The following is a 19,011-nucleotide window of genomic DNA, read 5'->3' on the forward strand; positions in this document are numbered from 1 at the left end:
GAAGATGTAGAGTCTGTATTTGAGAAACAAAGGACTGCAGATGCTGGAATCGAGATGAAAAACTAGGATGATGTTGGAGGAACTCCGCAGGCCAGGCAGCATCCGTGGAGTAAAACAGGCTGTCGACGTTTCGGGTCAGGACAGTTCTCCCACTTTAAGTAATCCCCACGCCCCTTCGCCCACCACACTCTCCTACCATGCCTCTTCCTTTCTTCTCTTTCCTCGCCTCTCTCTCTTTTTTCCACCCCCTCTCTTCTTACCATTGACCCATTCCCCAGTGGATCTGCTCTCCCCTCCTCCCCCCGTATCTGCCCAAGGTCTCTTACCTTCATCTGCATATCAGCACCTTGTGCCCACCCCGCCTCCCCTCTTTTGTCCACCTATCACTGCTCTGCTTTTCCCTCTTATATATTGGGCTTCCCCTTTCCCCCCTTCAGTCGTGAAGAAGGATCCTGACCCGAAACGTTTTCAGCCTGCTTTTCTCAACGGATGCTGCCGGGCTTGCTGAATTCCTCCAGCAATATCGTGTTTTTCATACAGTCTGTATTTAGGTGGTTTTATAGGGCTTCCCGCAATAAGACGGTATACTTGCATCCAAGTGTTCAGTTTGATTAAAGTCAGTTTACTTTTACCTTAACTTTTATCATTCTTTGGGGAGGCTCCGGGGATTTCTTGGCACAATACGCACCTACTGGCCCAGTAGATTTAGAGTGCGGAGACTTACGTTGTGTTAATTGCAGAGAATCCACCGAGAGAAACACCAGGTAACATCAGTTAATAGCTATTTATTGATTGCTGCCATAGTACAAATAACACAGTAAAAAAAGCACACAAATAACATAGTAACAAATTAATCAATCAGCTGCACAAGTTAACATTCAGTCAAATAAAGAACTTCACTCATATTTCTCCAAGCGGCCTTTTTCTCCCGTTGATTTCAATGGGCTCAACATACATGTATCAGTTTATACCAGTATAGGTGCAGTGCGGATATCTCCCAGCCAATGAATTGGGAATATGAGGAGGGTCTCAGCCGGACTTCATGGTGAACTTCAGCGGACAGCGCTGACATCCTGAGCTCCTTTTTGAGGAAATAATTCCGCTTTAGAATGGAGAATAGTGCGGTGTCTCGAGGGAAGATTTGGCCCACTGCAATCGTAGGTAGTTTTCTGCAGTTTTTCCAGATATAAGTTACATGACTCTATGAGTTATAGGGAGAGGTTGGGCAGGCTGGGACTTAATTCTTGGAGTATAGGAGATTGTGGGGTCACCTTATAGAGGTGTATAAAATCATGAGGGGCATAGATAAGGTGAATGTACCCACCTTCCCCCAAGGTATAGGGAAACAAAACCCATAGTTTTATGGTGAGAGGGGAAAGATTTAAAAGGGACCTGAGGGGCAACCTCTTCACACGAAGCGTTGTGCGTCTATGGAACGAGCTGGCAGAGGAAGTACCTGAGGCAGGTACAATAACAATATTTGAAAAATACTTGGACAGGTACATGGATGGGGCAGGTTTGGAGGGATATGGGCCAAACGCGGGCAAATGGTACTAGCGTAGATGGACATCTCAGTTGGCATGAACAGCATGGTCCGAAGGCCCAATTTCCGTGCTGTGGGACTTTGACACTCAATTTGTTTCATGTAAGAGTTTACAACTCAGTATCTTCCTTTTGAATGGTATCTTTCGTGCAGTAAAACTACTTCTCTAAACAAGAAGAAAAAATAGAAAATTATCAAGTAATAAATGGCACAGGACCACACAATGAGCTATCTTGCAACATTAGTTGGCCAGAGAGGACCGTTTGTAAGCAGAAGGAGGTCCGGTCAGCAAAGCGGACCCGCTTAAAAGGCGATGGCCAAAAGTTCTGGTGTTCAGAAGTTAATAAGTCTGGAAGAGTTATCAAGGTAGCAGGACGCTTGCCATGGATGATATGAAAATGCATCTGCGAGATTTAAAATAGATGTCTTGGCATGTCAGGAGCCGATGAAGATTGTGCTTTTCGTTCGGTGCTATTAGCATTGGTATATCAACAGAATTCCCAGAGTAGAGGCCTGAGCATTCAATTGAAATGTGGAGCCGGTGGGGGATGAAACATCTTCCGAATATAAAAAGAATTGAATTCGCATTTCCTGGAAGCATGTGAACACCTGCTCTGCAAGAGATAAAATAGTTAGTGGCGTGGTTGCTTTGGGGGTGCGGTGGTCTATTGGGTGAAAACTTCGTGTGGGAGTTGGGTGTTGTTGGATGGGGAGAAGTCTACATCTGAAGGTCGGAGCGCGGAAGTAATGCACATCATTGAATTACACAGTTGTAAGGCCAAATTTTCTTTTATTGTTGCCTGTGACTGACCCCGTGCCCAGTTTAGAGATCGGGAACTTTTAATGAGCTTCGAGTTACAAATGGCCCAGAACAAGAAGAGAGGCAGATTTCACATGTTGAAAGATTTAAATGGATCCCATTCCGGTACTTTCGCTTTCTGTTGTAGATGTGTAATTAGTACTTTAAATATGAATACACATTTGAAAAGTTGGTCAAACGCGTTTATAGTCCAGCCCGTCACTAATAGTCCACGATATCCCTAAGATAATCGAACTAATATATTGCAGCGGTTCAACAAGGACGCTCAGTAACATTTTGATGGCAATTAGAGATGGGCAACTAGATGTTGTCTCAGCCTGCGAAGCGCACACCCATTCAATAGTATATACAGTATACGAATAGATATAAATTGCTATCAATGTAAACTGAAAAGGAGACAGGTAGTTGGACACATCGATATTGGCATACATAGTACAAACATACATACCCGCATATATTGACAGTCAGATGGACAGATAAGTAAGGATACACATGAATATACAGATAAAAAAACAGATAGAAAGGTAGAGAAGTTGGGATCAATAGATGAATGGGTAGACAGAGTGATAGATAGATAGAGTGATAGATAGTGATAGATAGATAGAGTGATAGATAGAGTGATAGATAGATAGATAGATAGATAGATAGATAGATAGATAGATAGATAGATAGATAGATAGATAGATAGATAGATAGATAGATAGATAGATAGATAGATAGATAGATAGATAGATAGATAGATAGGAATGTAGACATATAGATAGACAGGCAGACAGATAGATAGATACAGTAGACAGATAGACAGATACTATAGATAGACAAATAGATAGATAGATACTGTGGTCAGACAGACAGACAGACAGATAGATAGATGGATGATAGACAGACAGACAGAACGATAGATAGATAGATAGATAGATAGATAGATAGATAGATAGATAGATAGATAGATAGATAGATAGATAGATAGATAGATAGATAGATAGATAGATAGATAGATAGATAGATATAGATAGATAGATAGATAGATAGATAGATAGATAGATAGATAGATAGATAGATAAAAAACTACCTTATCCGTTAATTTGATTGTAAAGCGGTTCCTCCTCCATGTTCAAACCCTGTGAAGATGCGACAGAATTTCAGCTTCTCTAATTATCAGTAGATTCAAAAATGAAAACAGAAAAGGTTTTCTTCGCGAATTACATCAAGTTCTGGTCACCCTGTTATACCAAAGACCCATGAAGCTGGAACGAATGCAAAGAAGTTTGACGAGAACGTTGCCAGGACTCCAGGGCCTGAGCGACAGGGGGAGCTTGAGCAGGCGAGGACTTTATTCCTTGGAACGAAGGAGACGGAAGGCCATAGCCAAACCCTTTTCCCCAGGGAGAGGGAATCAAAAACTAGATAAGATGTCTTTATTGGTCACACGTACATCGAAACACACAGTGAAATGCATCTTTTGCGGAAAGTGTTCTGGGGGCAGCCCGCAAGTGTCCCCACGCTTCCGGCTCCAACATGGCATGCCCAGAACTTCCAAACCCGTTAGTCTTTGGAATGTGGGAGGAAGCTGGATCACCCGGAGAAAACCCGCGCAATCAAGGACAGAACATACAAACTCCTTACAGACAGCGGCTGGAATTGAACCTGGGTCACTGGCGCTGTAAAGCGTCACCCTAACAGCTATAACACCGACCCTGCCAGGTTAACTCCTGTTTTCAATACTACCGTTGCTTTTAATTAACAGGTCTTCACGCCTGACCGTAGACTCTCTGCCGGAGAACAAATCCCCAATACACAATTCCTCGCCCTGTTTTACTCCGCAAGATTTACAATCTGCGGACGTTTTGCATCTACTGTGGAATTATATGCTGAGGTATAGAAGGGGATGCTGCGCTGCAATAGGTGTAATATCTTGTTGCAATGATCGTTGTTCATCTTTGGACACCTAGTCCTTCACCTTGAGCGATGCACATAGATTTCGCACGATTTCTTCTCATTTCCCTTTTTTTTTCTTAATTGTAACAGCTGCCCACAATTGCGAGTTCAAGAAACCTAAGTGATACGTTTCTGAAAGCCATTGAATTGATTTCGAAACGGAGTGTACTTTCACTCACAGAAAAAAAGCAATACCTCTGCTGTTAACATTCATTTGGATAATATTATTCCCCCATGGAATATGCACAAAGATATCAAGACATTGATTTTATGGCCGAATAATTGAATTGGAGGGAATTTCCTAACCTAACATAATAATAATACAAAAATAACATTAAAAATTTTGAACACATTTGCTACAGATGCTACCTATACTACTGTTCAAAGCATTTAACTAAAGTGACTAAAAGGTACTCTGTTAATACTAAATACAAATCCTGAACGAAAATACTGGTCAGTTGAAAATTATGTACTTGCCTTCCGAACAGATCACTCCTGCATCTTTTTGATGACCGCAGTTGTTAATTCCCCATCCTGCGAAGAAGCACTTCGACAGGGACGATTCAGTTCCTTTACACGAAACATCGTCCATCCAAATGATCCCGCTCCCCTGCCCGAACTTTGCTCTGGAGAGTGCTGCTACGGGAGATCCGCAACCAAGCTGTTTGCAAACAACCTTGGAGTCTTCCATATCCCAGCCGTTATCGCAAACCGTCCCCCACAGTCCGTTGTATTTCACCTCTACTCTTCCCGAACAACGAAAGCTGCCATCAGCTAGCCTTATATCAAATTCTGAAATGAGAAAGCAAGCAAATATTTACCCTGATTTTCTAGAAAAATATCTTGACCGTCAGTTCTATTCCTTGGTTTGACTAAAGCATCTCTATGAATGGTGTGATCCAACCGTTTAAAATGTACCTATGTTATCTGACGTTTAACCTCTCATTTCCACTGTAAATCTATTTAAGTAACTTATAGTTGCTCCTGGTGATCAAAATCAAAATCCAAAAAACAAATTCAAACTCCACAGTCCACGCCCATTTCGTACTCTGCATGAATTGCAACCTGCCGATGTTTTGCATGTTTTATATAATTATAAGCCAGGATACAGTGGAGTGAGTGCTCTGCGCCACGTGTTATTTCTTGTTGCAATGATCCCGTTTATCCCGTTCATAAGGTCACTCTGACTCTCCTACGCTCCAAGGAGTGAATTTGTCACCTGCCCAACCTCTCCGTCTATCTCAAGGCCTCGAGTCATGGCAACATTCCGGTAAGTCTTACTTGCACTCTTTCCATATTAATGACTTATTTCCGATAACAAAGTAACTAATACTGCACACAATACTCCAGGTATTTTGCGGTTAGGATAAATTATCTGTGCAATGCATCTTCCAACTTACGCGCATGTACAAAAATAATCAGAAGCTTGGAAATGGAGGTAATGTCCTCAGAATATACAATAGTTTCAGGTTGGCCATTCGACACTTCGGAATTACCCTCAGTTTCCAGATGGCCCTGTTGCAGCATTCTCCATGGAACCCTCCATGACTTTCGCACCAACAGATATATCTACCTCCTCTTTAACCATTGTTCAAAAATGCCACAAGTTCAACAGCATGTCGGTGAAGAAATTACTTCTGATCTCGGTTCCAAATTGTTTCCTCCGTATTCCAAGAATGTAGCCACTGTTTGTGGTTCAGCTCACCCCATCCCTCCTCTCCCCGAGACCTCGGGGAAATTCGCCTTGTATCTTGTCTGTTCGAACGTGTTAATGTTATAGGTTACTACGAGAATCTGCTCTGATACTTTGAACCTTAGGTGAAAGTAAGACTCATCGATTCATCCTCTCGGTTCATGGCCCGGTCTTCTCTCAGAGAAGAAGACCAAAAAAATCTACAGGTTTCAAGATTCGACCTCACCAGGATGCTGTACAACTGCAGAAAGACGTTCTTCTTCTTGTACTCAGATCCACTCTCAACGAAGTCCAACATACACCTTGCAATCGGAACAGCGACTGGTGCGCAAGGACCACCAAGGTCATCACATAGATAATAACCCATGTTCAAAAACAAACTTCTGGATGAAATCCACACATCAGGCAGCATCAGTGGGGCAAAGGGATGGTCTACCTTTCCGGTAAAGATACAGAATTAGAACCAACAATGCAGAGCGGAGATAGCCAGCAAAAGGAGGTGAGTGGGAAGAGAGAGGCAGGGTGTGGAAAGTGTTGAAATCAATTCAGAAGGTAGATGATGGGCACGTGGAGTCATGTGGGGGAGGAGATGGTTGGAGTTAGGAGACAGCGGTTTGAAGGTGAGATTTAGAGACAGATAAGGAGAGAAAGAGAGAGAGGAAGGGTGAGATGGAGATCTGATCAGTAGGGAAGCTGGTAGGTGGAATCTGATAAGAAGGGATGATGGACTGATGGAAACAGTTGCTGAAGGAGGATAAGAGATCCAGTGGCGATAGTGCGTGTGATAGACTGATGCAACCGGGTAGGTTGGGGCAGGAAGCTGGGTGACGGGATTGGAGTTGAGTAGGAGAAGCGGTGTACATGAGAAGAAGAGAGAATGGAGCGCATATAATGCGAATTAAATGAGATTGTAAAGTACAATATTAATACCATTGGAGTTAGACTATCCAGGTGGATATGTTCTGCTGGTTTGCATTTGGTCAGAACCCGGCAGCGGAGAACGTTGAGGATGTACAGTTTGGCGTGGAAATGGAAAAGAGAGTTAAACTGTCATGCAACCGGGAGGTCAGGATGGCCACTGCGGTTGGAAAGCAGGTGTTCCGTAATACGGTTGCCTCCTCTAGGCTTGGTCTCACCGATGCAGACAAGGTCACATCAAACGCGCCACCTGTAGTAAACGAGATTGGAGGAGGTACCCCGGAATCTTGGACAGATCCGAGAAGGGCTGTTCAGGTCCCTAGTTGGAGGGAGAGGGAGGAGATGTCGGGACAAAGGTTGCACTTACCATCATTGTAGGGGAGTTTAGAAGGTTTGATTGAAAGCAATGTTTCAGCTTCGATTGTTGTTTCCATCGAATACTCTGTAGTCTGGAAAGTTGGCATAATTCCTAGAGAAGAAGAACGGGTCAATATAAGAATAAAAGGAATATGTTCCATGTCAAGACGTGCAGAAAAGGACACACCCTTTCAAGTTTGCTGTATGGACAGTAAAGGATTACTCGGGACTCACCGGTGGGCCGCGGGATACCGGAGACTCAGTTGCATATTGGTGTGTTGATTACCATTATTAAGGCAAAAAGGAACAAGGAGCGAATACTACTGAACCACAAATAAGATCAGAAGTCTGAACTGCAAATACGTCACGATTTATGTTTTGTTCTTTATTTTGCGAGTTGCATCCACGAATATCTCCAGTAGATTTGTCACACGGGATTTCCCTTCCACAAACTCATCATAACGTTGTCCAAACCCGATAACGCTTGCTAAGAAGCGTTTTCCTGACGACTGGCTCAGGTTTTCCTGGTCGGAAATTCCATGTTTACGCTGCTTCTCTTTTCTTAAGTACGAAGGTTACATTTGCTACCCTCCAATTTGAAGACCTTTCGAAGTGGGCCACACATGTTTCGCAACAATAAGTTCTGGCATGTAGTTCATTAGGTACTGGGAACTTGCCAGCTATTAGCTCCATTCGTTTCTCGCCCCTTGTGTCATTAATGATGGTGATTTCCTTTAGATTCTACTACTCTCTGCGAGATTGGTTTTCCTCGATATCTAGGAGCGTACTGGCATTATCTTCTGCGAATCCAGAACCAAAGTATACATATACTTGGTCTGTCTTTCTTTCGAATTATATCTTCCCCGCGGTGAACCTACATTTGTCTTAGCTAAATTCTTTTCTTTAACTCATCACATATTCCTAAACGCTTTTATTGTCAGTTTTCTACTACTTGCCGGTTCTCTCTGATACTCTCTCGTCCCACTCTTCACCAATCCTATTGTCCTCCTGAGGTGGATTTCAAAATGCTGCCAATCTTCTCACCTGCTACTTTTCTAGTAACTATAGATAATTCCGAATTGGATCAAAAGTTACCCCACTTCCTTGGCAGGCCGCTGTGGAATAGTTTCTTGGTGTATTCTTTTTCCTGTCAGACAGGAAAACTAATTCCTGTTGAAATACATTTTTTTATTCTTCACGGATAATCTCCTGCAAAATCGCCATCAATCTACGGTGTAAGATTTCCCAACCTAACACAGACAACTCTCGCCTCCTGCATTCGCAGTTGCCGGCTTTCAGATCGTGTCGCTCGTTTCTGATTCTACAAATTACTATCTCACTCTACATCTTGAACAAGGATTCCATCACATCTGTCGCCTTTTCCTAAAGGACGACAGTAACATGGCTCACTTCTCTCTCTTCGTTTCCACTCCAGAGTATCCTGTTCTCTTGTGAGTTCGTTGGCGTATTCACGAGTTAAAAACGGACACACACCAGAAATTCCACCGCCACAGTACTATTGCCAACCTGTTTTGACAAATCAATTGTTTTGGACTGAAAGCAACTGAGATCTTATTTCCACGCATGAGAAATGTTCGTAATGTGACTGCACTTTTCACAGCTCGACTACATTTAATTTTCGAGAAACGAAGTTCGAATTTCTGTCCCTTTCTTTGTTCCTGGCCACGACATCTCAGTAGGTGAAATCCAAACGCTAACAGGGCAAGTGTATCACCTAAGATATCTTTATTAGTCAGATGTATATCCAAACACACAGTGAAATGTATCTTTTGCCTTGGGTGTTCTGGAGGCTGCCCAACAAGGCATGCCCACAACTTGCAAACCTTTACTTCTTTGCAATGTGGGAGGAAGCCGGAGCACCTGGTGGAAACCCGCGCAGTCAAGGGGAGAACATACAAGCTACAAATTTCCACGCTCTAGAATTGAACCCTGGTCGCTGGCGCTGTAAACCGTCACGCTAACCGCTGCACTGCCGTGCCTTCCAGGTTAACCCCTGTTTTCAATACTCCCGTTGCTTTTAATTAACAGGCCGTCACGTCTGACCGTAGTGTCTCTGCCGGAGAACAAATTCCCGATACACGAAAGCTCTCCCGGTTTTACTCCACAAGAGTTACAATCTGCCGACGCTTTGCATCTCCTGTGGAAGTATATGCCAGGTAATAGAAGGAGCTGCTGCGCAGGAGTGGTTGTAAATCTTGTTGCAATGATCGTTGTTAATCTACGGACACCTAGTCCTTGACCTTTAGCTATTCACATAGATTTCGCACTATGTCTCCTCATTTCCACTTTTTTTCTAAATTGTAGCAGATGCCCACAATTGCGCGTTCAAAAAACCTTTTTTTCAGAAAAATACTTTTCTGAAAGCCATTAAATGGATTTATAAAGGGAGGTGTACTTGCACTCAAAGAAAAGAAATACGGCTGGTGTTAAGATTTATTTCGAATATTTAATTCTCCCATGGAATATGCACAAAGATATCAAGATATTCATTTTATTGTAGAATAATTGAAATGGCGAGAAGTTATAAACCGAAAACAATAATAATAATAATAGAAAAATGACATTAAAAATTTCAAAAATAGCACGTTTGCTACAAATGATACCAATACTACTGTTGAAAGCATTTCTCGAAAGTCATGTAAAAGTACTCTGTCAATACCAAATATAAAACTTGAACGAAAATGCTGGTCAGTTGAAAATTATGTACTTGCCTTCCGAGCAGATCACACCCGCATCTTCATGGTGACCGCAGTTGGTAATCCCCCATCCTGCGAAGAGGCACTTTGACAGGGACGATTCAGTTCCTTTACACGAAACATCGTCCATCCAAATGTTCCCGCTCCCCTGCCCGAACTTTGCGCCGGGAATTGCTGCTGCGGGAGATCCACAACCAAGCTGTTTGCAAACAAACCTTGGAGTCTTCCATATCCCAGCCGTCGTCGCAAACCGTCCCCCACTGTCCATTGTATTTCACCTCCACTCTTCCCGAACAACGATCGCTGCCTTCAGCAAGCCTGATATCAACTTCTGAAAGGAGAGAGCAAACAAAGAATGACTCTGATGTTCGACAAAAATATCTTGACTGTTAGTTCTATTCCTTTTTTCTGCCCGAGGCATCTCTATGAATGGTGTTGTCCAACCGAAAAAAAGTACCTCTTCAATCTTACATAGAACCTCTCATTTACACTGTCAATCTATTAAAGTAACTTATAGTTTCCGCAGCATGATGAATTTCAAACTCCAAAGAACAAATTTCAAATCCACAATTCTACGCACATTTCTCTCTCCGCATAAATTGCAACCTGCCGATGTTTTGCATGTGTTATAGAATTACAAGCCACTGAAGAGTGGAGTGAGTGCGCTGCGCCACGTGCGATTTATTTTTTCAATGATTTCGTTCCACCCATGACAGCTGATCTTTAACGTCCAGTTATGTGCACAGATTTCACGAGATTTCTTATCACTACTTTGCTTTTACTGAATTCTGGCAACTTCCCACAATTGCACAGTTGGAAGAGACCTGAGAGATGCTTGCAAAAAACTGTAACTTAAGGTCTGTAAACAAGTGGAACTGCAATCGAGGATAAAAATATTACTGGCATTGTTATCCTTTCCTTGGACTTTTAACATTCACATGGAATGTGCACATGCAAATGAGTGCATTAATTAACCATCAATGTCTCCATTTATAAAACAGAAAGCACCTTTCACGATCATATTAACAGATATGCGTGCTTTATTACACCACAGTCAGTATTGCCTTAGCTGTGGATCGGGGACTGTGGAAGAGTTCTGGAATATCCACTCCCATCGGAAATCCAATGGGACAGAACACGATGAATGAAGTAACTCACCGTTATTTTCAGCCGATGATGTAACGGTGGGATTTAAGTACCTACTTCGTCCAGGACGGGCATGTATTCTGGAAATCTCACGACAAGATATCGACGGTGCTTGGATTTCATTAATACAATTCAAATTGGTTACACCTACTCTTTTCACACTAAATATAAATATGAAAGAAAATTCTCCTCATTTCTAACATCATGTACTTGCCTTCCGTACAGATCACGCCTGCATCTTCTCCGTGACCGCAGTTGTTAATCCCCCATCCTGCGAAGGAGCATTTCCAAAGTGAAGCTTCACGTCCATTGCACGTGACGTCGTCCATCCAAATGTTTCCACTCCCTTGTCCGAACTTTGCTCCGGAGTGTGCTGCTGCGGGAGGTCCGCAACCAAGCTGTTTGCAAACAACCTTGGAGTCTTCCATATCCCAGCCGTCGTCGCAAACCGTCCCCCACTGTCCATTGTATTTCACCTCCACTCTTCCCGAACAACGATCGCTGCCGTCAGCGAGCCTTATATCAACTTCTGAAACACGAGCGCAAGCAAAGATTTAATCTGATTTCGAGAAAAATGTCTTGACCGTCATTTCTATTCCTGGATTCTGACTAAGGCATCTGTATGAATGATGTGATCCAACCTTTAACAATGTTCCTCTGTTATCTGACGTTTAACCTCTCATTTCCACTGTAAATCTCGTCAAGTAACTTATAATTGCCCCTGGAAGATCAAAGTCAAAACCCAAAGAACAAATTCCAACTCCACAATTCCACGCTCAATTCTTACTCCGCATGAATTGCAACCTGCCGATGTTTTGCATGTGTTATAGAATTACAAGGCAAGATAAAATGTACTGAGTGCGCTGCGCCACGTGAGATTTCTTTTATCAATGATTTCGTTCACCTATGACACCCGATCTTTAACGTCCAGTTATGTGTATAGATTTCACGAGATTTCTTATCACTACTTTCCTTTTACTGAATTCTGGCAACTTCCCACAATTGCACAGTTGGAAGAGACCTGAGAGATGCTTGCAAAAAACTGTAACTTGAGGTCTGTACACAAGTGGAACTGCAATCGAGGATAAAAATATTACTGGTATTGTTATCCTTTCCTTGGACTTTTAACTTTCACATGGAATGTGCACATGCAAATGAGTGCATTAGTTAACCATCAATGTCTCCATTTATAAAACAGAAAGCACCTTTCACGATCATATTAACAGATATGCGTGCTTTATTACACCACAGTCAGTATTGCCTTAGCTGTGGATCGGGGACTGTGGAAGAGTTCTGGAATATCCACTCCCATCGGAAATCCAATGGGACAGAACACGATGAATGAAGTAACTCACCGTTATTTTCAGCTGATGATGTAACGGTGGGATTTAAGTACCTACTTCGTCCAGGACGGGCATGTATTCTGGAAATCTCACGACAAGATATCGACGGTGCTTGGATTTCATTAGTACAATTCAAATTGGTTACACCTACTCTTTTCACACTAAATATAAATATGAAAGAAAATTCTCCTCATTTCTAACATCATGTACTTGCCTTCCGTACAGTTCACGCCTGCATCTTCTCCGTGACCGCAGTGTTAATATCCCCCATCCTGCGAAGGAGCATTCCCAAAGTGAAGCTTCACGTCCATTGCACGTGACGTCGTCCATCCAAATGTTTCCACTCCCCTTGTCCGAACTTTGCTCCGGAGAGTGCTGCTGCGGAAGATCCGCAACCAAGCTGTTTGCAAACAACCATGGCGTCTTCCATATCCCAGCCGTCGTCGCAACCGTCCCCCATTGTCCATTGTATTTCACCTCCACTCTTCCCGAACAACGAAAGCTGCCATCAGCTAGCCTTATATCAACTTCTGAATGAGAAAGCAAGCAAATATTTACCGTGATTTTCTAGAAAAATATCTTGACCGTCAGTTCTATTCCTGGTTTGACTAAAGCATCTCTATGAATGGTGTGATCCAACCGTTTAAAATGTACCTATGTTATCTGACGTTTAACCTCTCATTTCCACTGTAAATCTATTAAGTAACTTATAGTTGCTCCTGGTGATCAAAATCAAAATCCAAAAAACAAATTCAAACTCCACAGTCCACGCCCATTTCGTACTCTGCATGAATTGCAACCTGCCGATGTTTTGCATGTTTTATATAATTATAAGCCAGGATACAGTGGAGTGAGTGCTCTGCGCCACGTGTTATTTCTTGTTGCAATGATCCGTTTATCCCGTTCATAAGGTCACTCTGACTCTCCTACGCTCCAAGGAGTGAATTTGTCACCTGCCCAACCTCTCCGTCTATGTCAAGGCCTCGAGTCATGGCAACATTCCGGTAAATCTTACTTGCACTCGTTTCCATATTAATGACTTATTTCCGATAACAAGTAAACTAATACTGCACACAATACTCCAGGTATTTTGCGGTTAGGATAAATTATCTGTGCAATGTATCTTCCAACTTACGCGCATGTAACAAAAATAATCAGAAGCTTGGAAATGGAGGTAATGTCTCATGAATATACAAATAGTTTCAGGTTGGCCATTCGACACTTCGGAATTACCCTCAGTTTCCAGATGGCCCTGTTGCAGCATTCTCCATGGAACCCTCCATGACTTTCGCACCAACAGATATATCTACCTTCCTCTTTAACCATTGTTCAAAAATGCCACAAGTTTCAACAGCATGTCCGTGAAGAAATTACTTCTGATCTCGGTTTCCAAATTGTTTCCTCCGTATTCCAAGAATGTAGCCACTGTTTGTGGTTCAGCTCACCCCATCCCTCCTCTCCCCGAGACATCGGGGAAATTCGCCTTGTATCTTGTCTGTTCGAACGTGTTAATGTTATAGGTTACTACGAGAATCTGCTCTGATACTTTGAACCTTAGGTGAAAGTAAGACTCATCGATTCATCCTCTCGTTCATGGCCCGGTCTTCTCTCAGAGAAGAAGACCAAAAAAATCTACAGGTTTCAAGATTCGACCTCACCAGGATGCTGTACAACTGCAGAAAGACGTTCTTCTTCTTGTACTCAGATCCACTCTCAACGAAGTCCAACATACACCTTGCAATCGGAACAGCGACTGGTGCGCAAGGACCACCAAGGTCATCACATAGATAATAACCCATGTTCAAAAACAAACTTCTGGATGAAATCCACACATCAGGCAGCATCAGTGGGGCAAAGGGATGGTCTACCTTTCCGGTAAAGATACAGAATTAGAACCAACAATGCAGAGCGGAGATAGCCAGCAAAAGGAGGTGAGTGGGAAGAGAGAGGCAGGGAGTGGAAAGTGTTGAAATCAATTCAGAAGGTAGATGATGGGCACGTGGAGTCATGTGGGGGAGGAGATGGTTGGAGTTAGGAGACAGCGGTTTGAAGGTGAGATTTAGAGACAGATAAGGAGAGAAAGAGAGAGAGGAAGGGTGAGATGGAGATCTGATCAGTAGGGAAGCTGGTAGGTGGAATCTGATAAGAAGGGATGATGGACTGATGGAAACAGTTGCTGAAGGAGGATAAGAGATCCAGTGGCTATAGTGCGTGTGATAGACTGACGCAACCGGGTAGGTTGGGGCAGGAAGCTGGGTGACGGGATTGGAGTTGAGTAGGAGAAGCGGTGTACATGAGAAGAAGAGAGAATGGAGCGCATATAATGCGAATTAAATGAGATTGTAAAGTACAATATTAATACCATTGGAGTTAGACTATCCAGGTGGATATGTTCTGCTGGTTTGCATTTGGTCAGAACCCGGCAGCGGAGAACGTTGAGGATGTACAGTTTGGCGTGGAAATGGAAAAGAGAGTTAAACTGTCATGCAACCGGGAGGTCAGGATGGCCACTGCGGTTGGAAAGCAGGTGTTCCGTAATACGGTTGCCTCCTCTAGGCTTGGTCTCACCGATGCAGACAAGGTCACATCAAACGCGCCACCTGTAGTAAACGAGATTGGAGGAGGTACCCCGGAATCTTGGACAGATCCGAGAAGGGCTGTTCAGGTCCCTAGTTGGAGGGAGAGGGAGGAGATGTAGGGACAAAGGTTGCACTTACCATCATTGTAGGGGAGTTTAGAAGGTTTGATTGAAAGCAATGTTTCAGCTTCGATTGTTGTTTCCATCGAATACTCTGTAGTCTGGAAAGTTGGCATAATTCCTAGAGAAGAAGAACGGGTCAATATAAGAATAAAAGGAATATGTTCCATGTCAATACGTGCAGAAAAAGGACACACCCTTTCAAGTTTGCTGTATGGACAGTAAAGGATTAACTCGGGACTCACCGGTGGGCCGCGGGATACAGGAGACTCAGTTGCATATTGGTGTGTTGATTACCATTATTAAGGCAAAAAGGAACAAGGAGCGAATACTACTGAACCACAAATAAGATCAGAAGTCTGAACTGCAAATACGTCACGATTTATGTTTGTTCTTTATTTTGCGAGTTGCATCCACGAATATCTCCAGTAGATTTGTCACACGGGATTTCCCTTCCACAAACTCATCATAACGTTGTCCAAACCCGATAACGCTTGCTAAGAAGCGTTTTCCTGACGACTGGCTCAGGTTTTCCTGGTCGGAAATTCCATGTTTACGCTGCTTCTCTTTTCTTAAGTACGAAGGTTACATTTGCTACCCTCCAATTTGAAGACCTTTCGAAGTGGGCCACACATGTTTCGCAACAATAAGTTCTGGCATGTAGTTCATTAGGTACTGGGAACTTGCCAGCTATTAGCTCCATTCGTTTCTCGCCCCTTGTGTCATTAATGATGGTGATTTCCTTTAGATTCTACTACTCTCTGCGAGATTGGTTTTCCTCGATATCTAGGAGCGTACTGGCATTATCTTCTGCGAATCCAGAACCAAAGTATACATATACTTGGTCTGTCTTTCTTTCGAATTATATCTTCCCCGCGGTGAACCTACATTTGTCTTAGCTAAATTCTTTTCTTTAACTCATCACATATTCCTAAACGCTTTTATTGTCAGTTTTCTACTACTTGCCGGTTCTCTCTGATACTCTCTCGTCCCACTCTTCACCAATCCTATTGTCCTCCTGAGGTGGATTTCAAAATGCTGCCAATCTTCTCACCTGCTACTTTTCTAGTAACTATAGATAATTCCGAATTGGATCAAAAGTTACCCCACTTCCTTGGCAGGCCGCTGTGGAATAGTTTCTTGGTGTATTCTTTTTCCTGTCAGACAGGAAAACTAATTCCTGTTGAAATACATTTTTTTATTCTTCACGGATAATCTCCTGCAAAATCGCCATCAATCTACGGTGTAAGATTTCCCAACCTAACACAGACAACTCTCGCCTCCTGCATTCGCAGTTGCCGGCTTTCAGATCGTGTCGCTCGTTTCTGATTCTACAAATTACTATCTCACTCTACATCTTGAACAAGGATTCCATCACATCTGTCGCCTTTTCCTAAAGGACGACAGTAACATGGCTCACTTCTCTCTCTTCGTTTCCACTCCAGAGTATCCTGTTCTCTTGTGAGTTCGTTGGCGTATTCACGAGTTAAAAACGGACACACACCAGAAATTCCACCGCCACAGTACTATTGCCAACCTGTTTTGACAAATCAATTGTTTTGCACTGAAAGCAACTGAGATCTTATTTCCACGCATGAGAAATGTTCGTAATGTGACTGCACTTTTCACAGCTCGACTACATTTAATTTTCGAGAAACGAAGTTCGAATTTCTGTCCCTTTCTTTGTTCCTGGCCACGACATCTCAGTAGGTGAAATCCAAACGCTAACAGGGCAAGTGTATCACCTAAGATATCTTTATTAGTCAGATGTATATCCAAACACACAGTGAAATGTATCTTTTGCCTTGGGTGTTCTGGAGGCTGCCCAACAAGGCATGCCCACAACTTGCAAACCTTTACTTCTTTGCAATGTGGGAGGAAGCCGGAGCACCTGGTGGAAACCCGCGCAGTCAAGGGGAGAACATACAAGCTACAAATTTCCACGCTCTAGAATTGAACCCTGGTCGCTGGCGCTGTAAACCGTCACGCTAACCGCTGCACTGCCGTGCCTTCCAGGTTAACCCCTGTTTTCAATACTCCCGTTGCTTTTAATTAACAGGCCGTCACGTCTGACCGTAGTGTCTCTGCCGGAGAACAAATTCCCGATACACGAAAGCTCTCCCGGTTTTACTCCACAAGAGTTACAATCTGCCGACGCTTTGCATCTCCTGTGGAAGTATATGCCAGGTAATAGAAGGAGCTGCTGCGCAGGAGTGGTTGTAAATCTTGTTGCAATGATCGTTGTTAATCTACGGACACCTAGTCCTTGACCTTTAGCTATTCACATAGATTTCGCACTATGTCTCCTCATTTCCACTTTTTCTCTAAATTGTAGCAGATGCCCACAATTGCGCGTTCAAAAAACCTTTTTTTCAGAAAAATACTTTTCTGAAAGCCATTAAATGGATTTATAAAGGGAGGTGTACTTGCACTCAAAGAAAAGAAATACGGCTGGTGTTAAGATTTATTTCGAATATTTAATTCTCCCATGGAATATGCACAAAGATATCAAGATATTCATTTTATTGTAGAATAATTGAAATGGCGAGAAGTTATAAACCGAAAACAATAATAATAATAATAGAAAAATGACATTAAAAATTTCAAAAATAGCACGTTTGCTACAAATGATACCAATACTACTGTTGAAAGCATTTCTCGAAAGTCATGTAAAAGTACTCTGTCAATACCAAATATAAAACTTGAACGAAAATGCTGGTCAGTTGAAAATTATGTACTTGCCTTCCGAGCAGATCACACCCGCATCTTCATGGTGACCGCAGTTGGTAATCCCCCATCCTGCGAAGAGGCACTTTGACAGGGACGATTCAGTTCCTTTACACGAAACATCGTCCATCCAAATGTTCCCGCTCCCCTGCCCGAACTTTGCGCCGGGAATTGCTGCTGCGGGAGATCCACAACCAAGCTGTTTGCAAACAACCTTGGAGTCTTCCATATCCCAGCCGTCGTCGCAAACCGTCCCCCACTGTCCATTGTATTTCACCTCCACTCTTCCCGAACAACGATCGCTGCCTTCAGCAAGCCTGATATCAACTTCTGAAAGGAGAGAGCAAACAAAGAATGACTCTGATGTTCGACAAAAATATCTTGACTGTTAGTTCTATTCCTTTTTTCTGCCCGAGGCATCTCTATGAATGGTGTTGTCCAACCGAAAAAAAGTACCTCTTCAATCTTACATAGAACCTCTCATTTACACTGTCAATCTATTAAAGTAACTTATAGTTTCCGCAGCATGATGAATTTCAAACTCCAAAGAACAAATTTCAAATCCACAATTCTACGCACATTTCTCTCTCCGCATAAATTGCAACCTGCCGATGTTTTGCATGTGTTATAGAATTACAAGCCACTGAAGAGTGGAGTGAGTGCGCTGCGCCACGTGCGATTTATTTTTTCAATGATTTCGTTCCCCCATGACAGCTGATCTTTAACGTCCAGTTATGTGCACAGATTTCACGAGATTTCTTATCACTACTTTGCTTTTACTGAATTCTGGCAACTTCCCACAATTGCACAGTTGGAAGAGACCTGAGAGATGCTTGCAAAAAACTGTAACTTAAGGTCTGTAAACAAGTGGAACTGCAATCGAGGATAAAAATATTACTGGCATTGTTATCCTTTCCTTGGACTTTTAACATTCACATGGAATGTGCACATGCAAATGAGTGCATTAATTAACCATCAATGTCTCCATTTATAAAACAGAAAGCACCTTTCACGATCATATTAACAGATATGCGTGCTTTATTACACCACAGTCAGTATTGCCTTAGCTGTGGATCGGGGACTGTAGAAGAGTTCTGGAATATCCACTCCC

General features: G+C 42.8%; 1 protein-coding gene across 41 annotated transcripts in view; it reads right to left on the bottom strand.

The window, feature by feature from the left end:
* Window positions 1-801: 801 nt before the first annotated feature.
* The window catches only part of LOC127587225 (deleted in malignant brain tumors 1 protein-like), a 114,610-nt gene continuing 96,400 nt past the window's right edge, over window positions 802-19,011 (bottom strand). For 33 of the 41 annotated variants that reach the window (XM_052045455.1, XM_052045445.1, XM_052045446.1 and 30 more), the window contains 5 exons: window positions 17,916-18,230; window positions 15,193-15,294; window positions 11,347-11,661; window positions 10,002-10,317; window positions 7,280-7,381 (listed from right to left, as the gene is read on the bottom strand). In XM_052045455.1, the coding sequence (XP_051901415.1) occupies window positions 10,097-10,317; window positions 11,347-11,661; window positions 15,193-15,294; window positions 17,916-18,230 (953 nt within the window). In that variant the 3' untranslated portion in view covers window positions 7,280-7,381; window positions 10,002-10,096. Of the gene's footprint in view, window positions 2,158-3,435; window positions 3,485-4,778; window positions 5,094-7,279; window positions 7,382-10,001; window positions 10,318-11,346; window positions 11,662-15,192; window positions 15,295-17,915; window positions 18,231-19,011 lie in introns of those variants that run through there. The other 8 variants (XM_052045462.1, XM_052045452.1, XM_052045473.1 and 5 more) reach the window with 6 other exon arrangements.

The sequence above is a fragment of the Pristis pectinata genome, chromosome 39 (genome assembly GCF_009764475.1).
Source record: "Pristis pectinata isolate sPriPec2 chromosome 39, sPriPec2.1.pri, whole genome shotgun sequence".
Taxonomy (NCBI): domain Eukaryota; kingdom Metazoa; phylum Chordata; class Chondrichthyes; order Rhinopristiformes; family Pristidae; genus Pristis; species Pristis pectinata.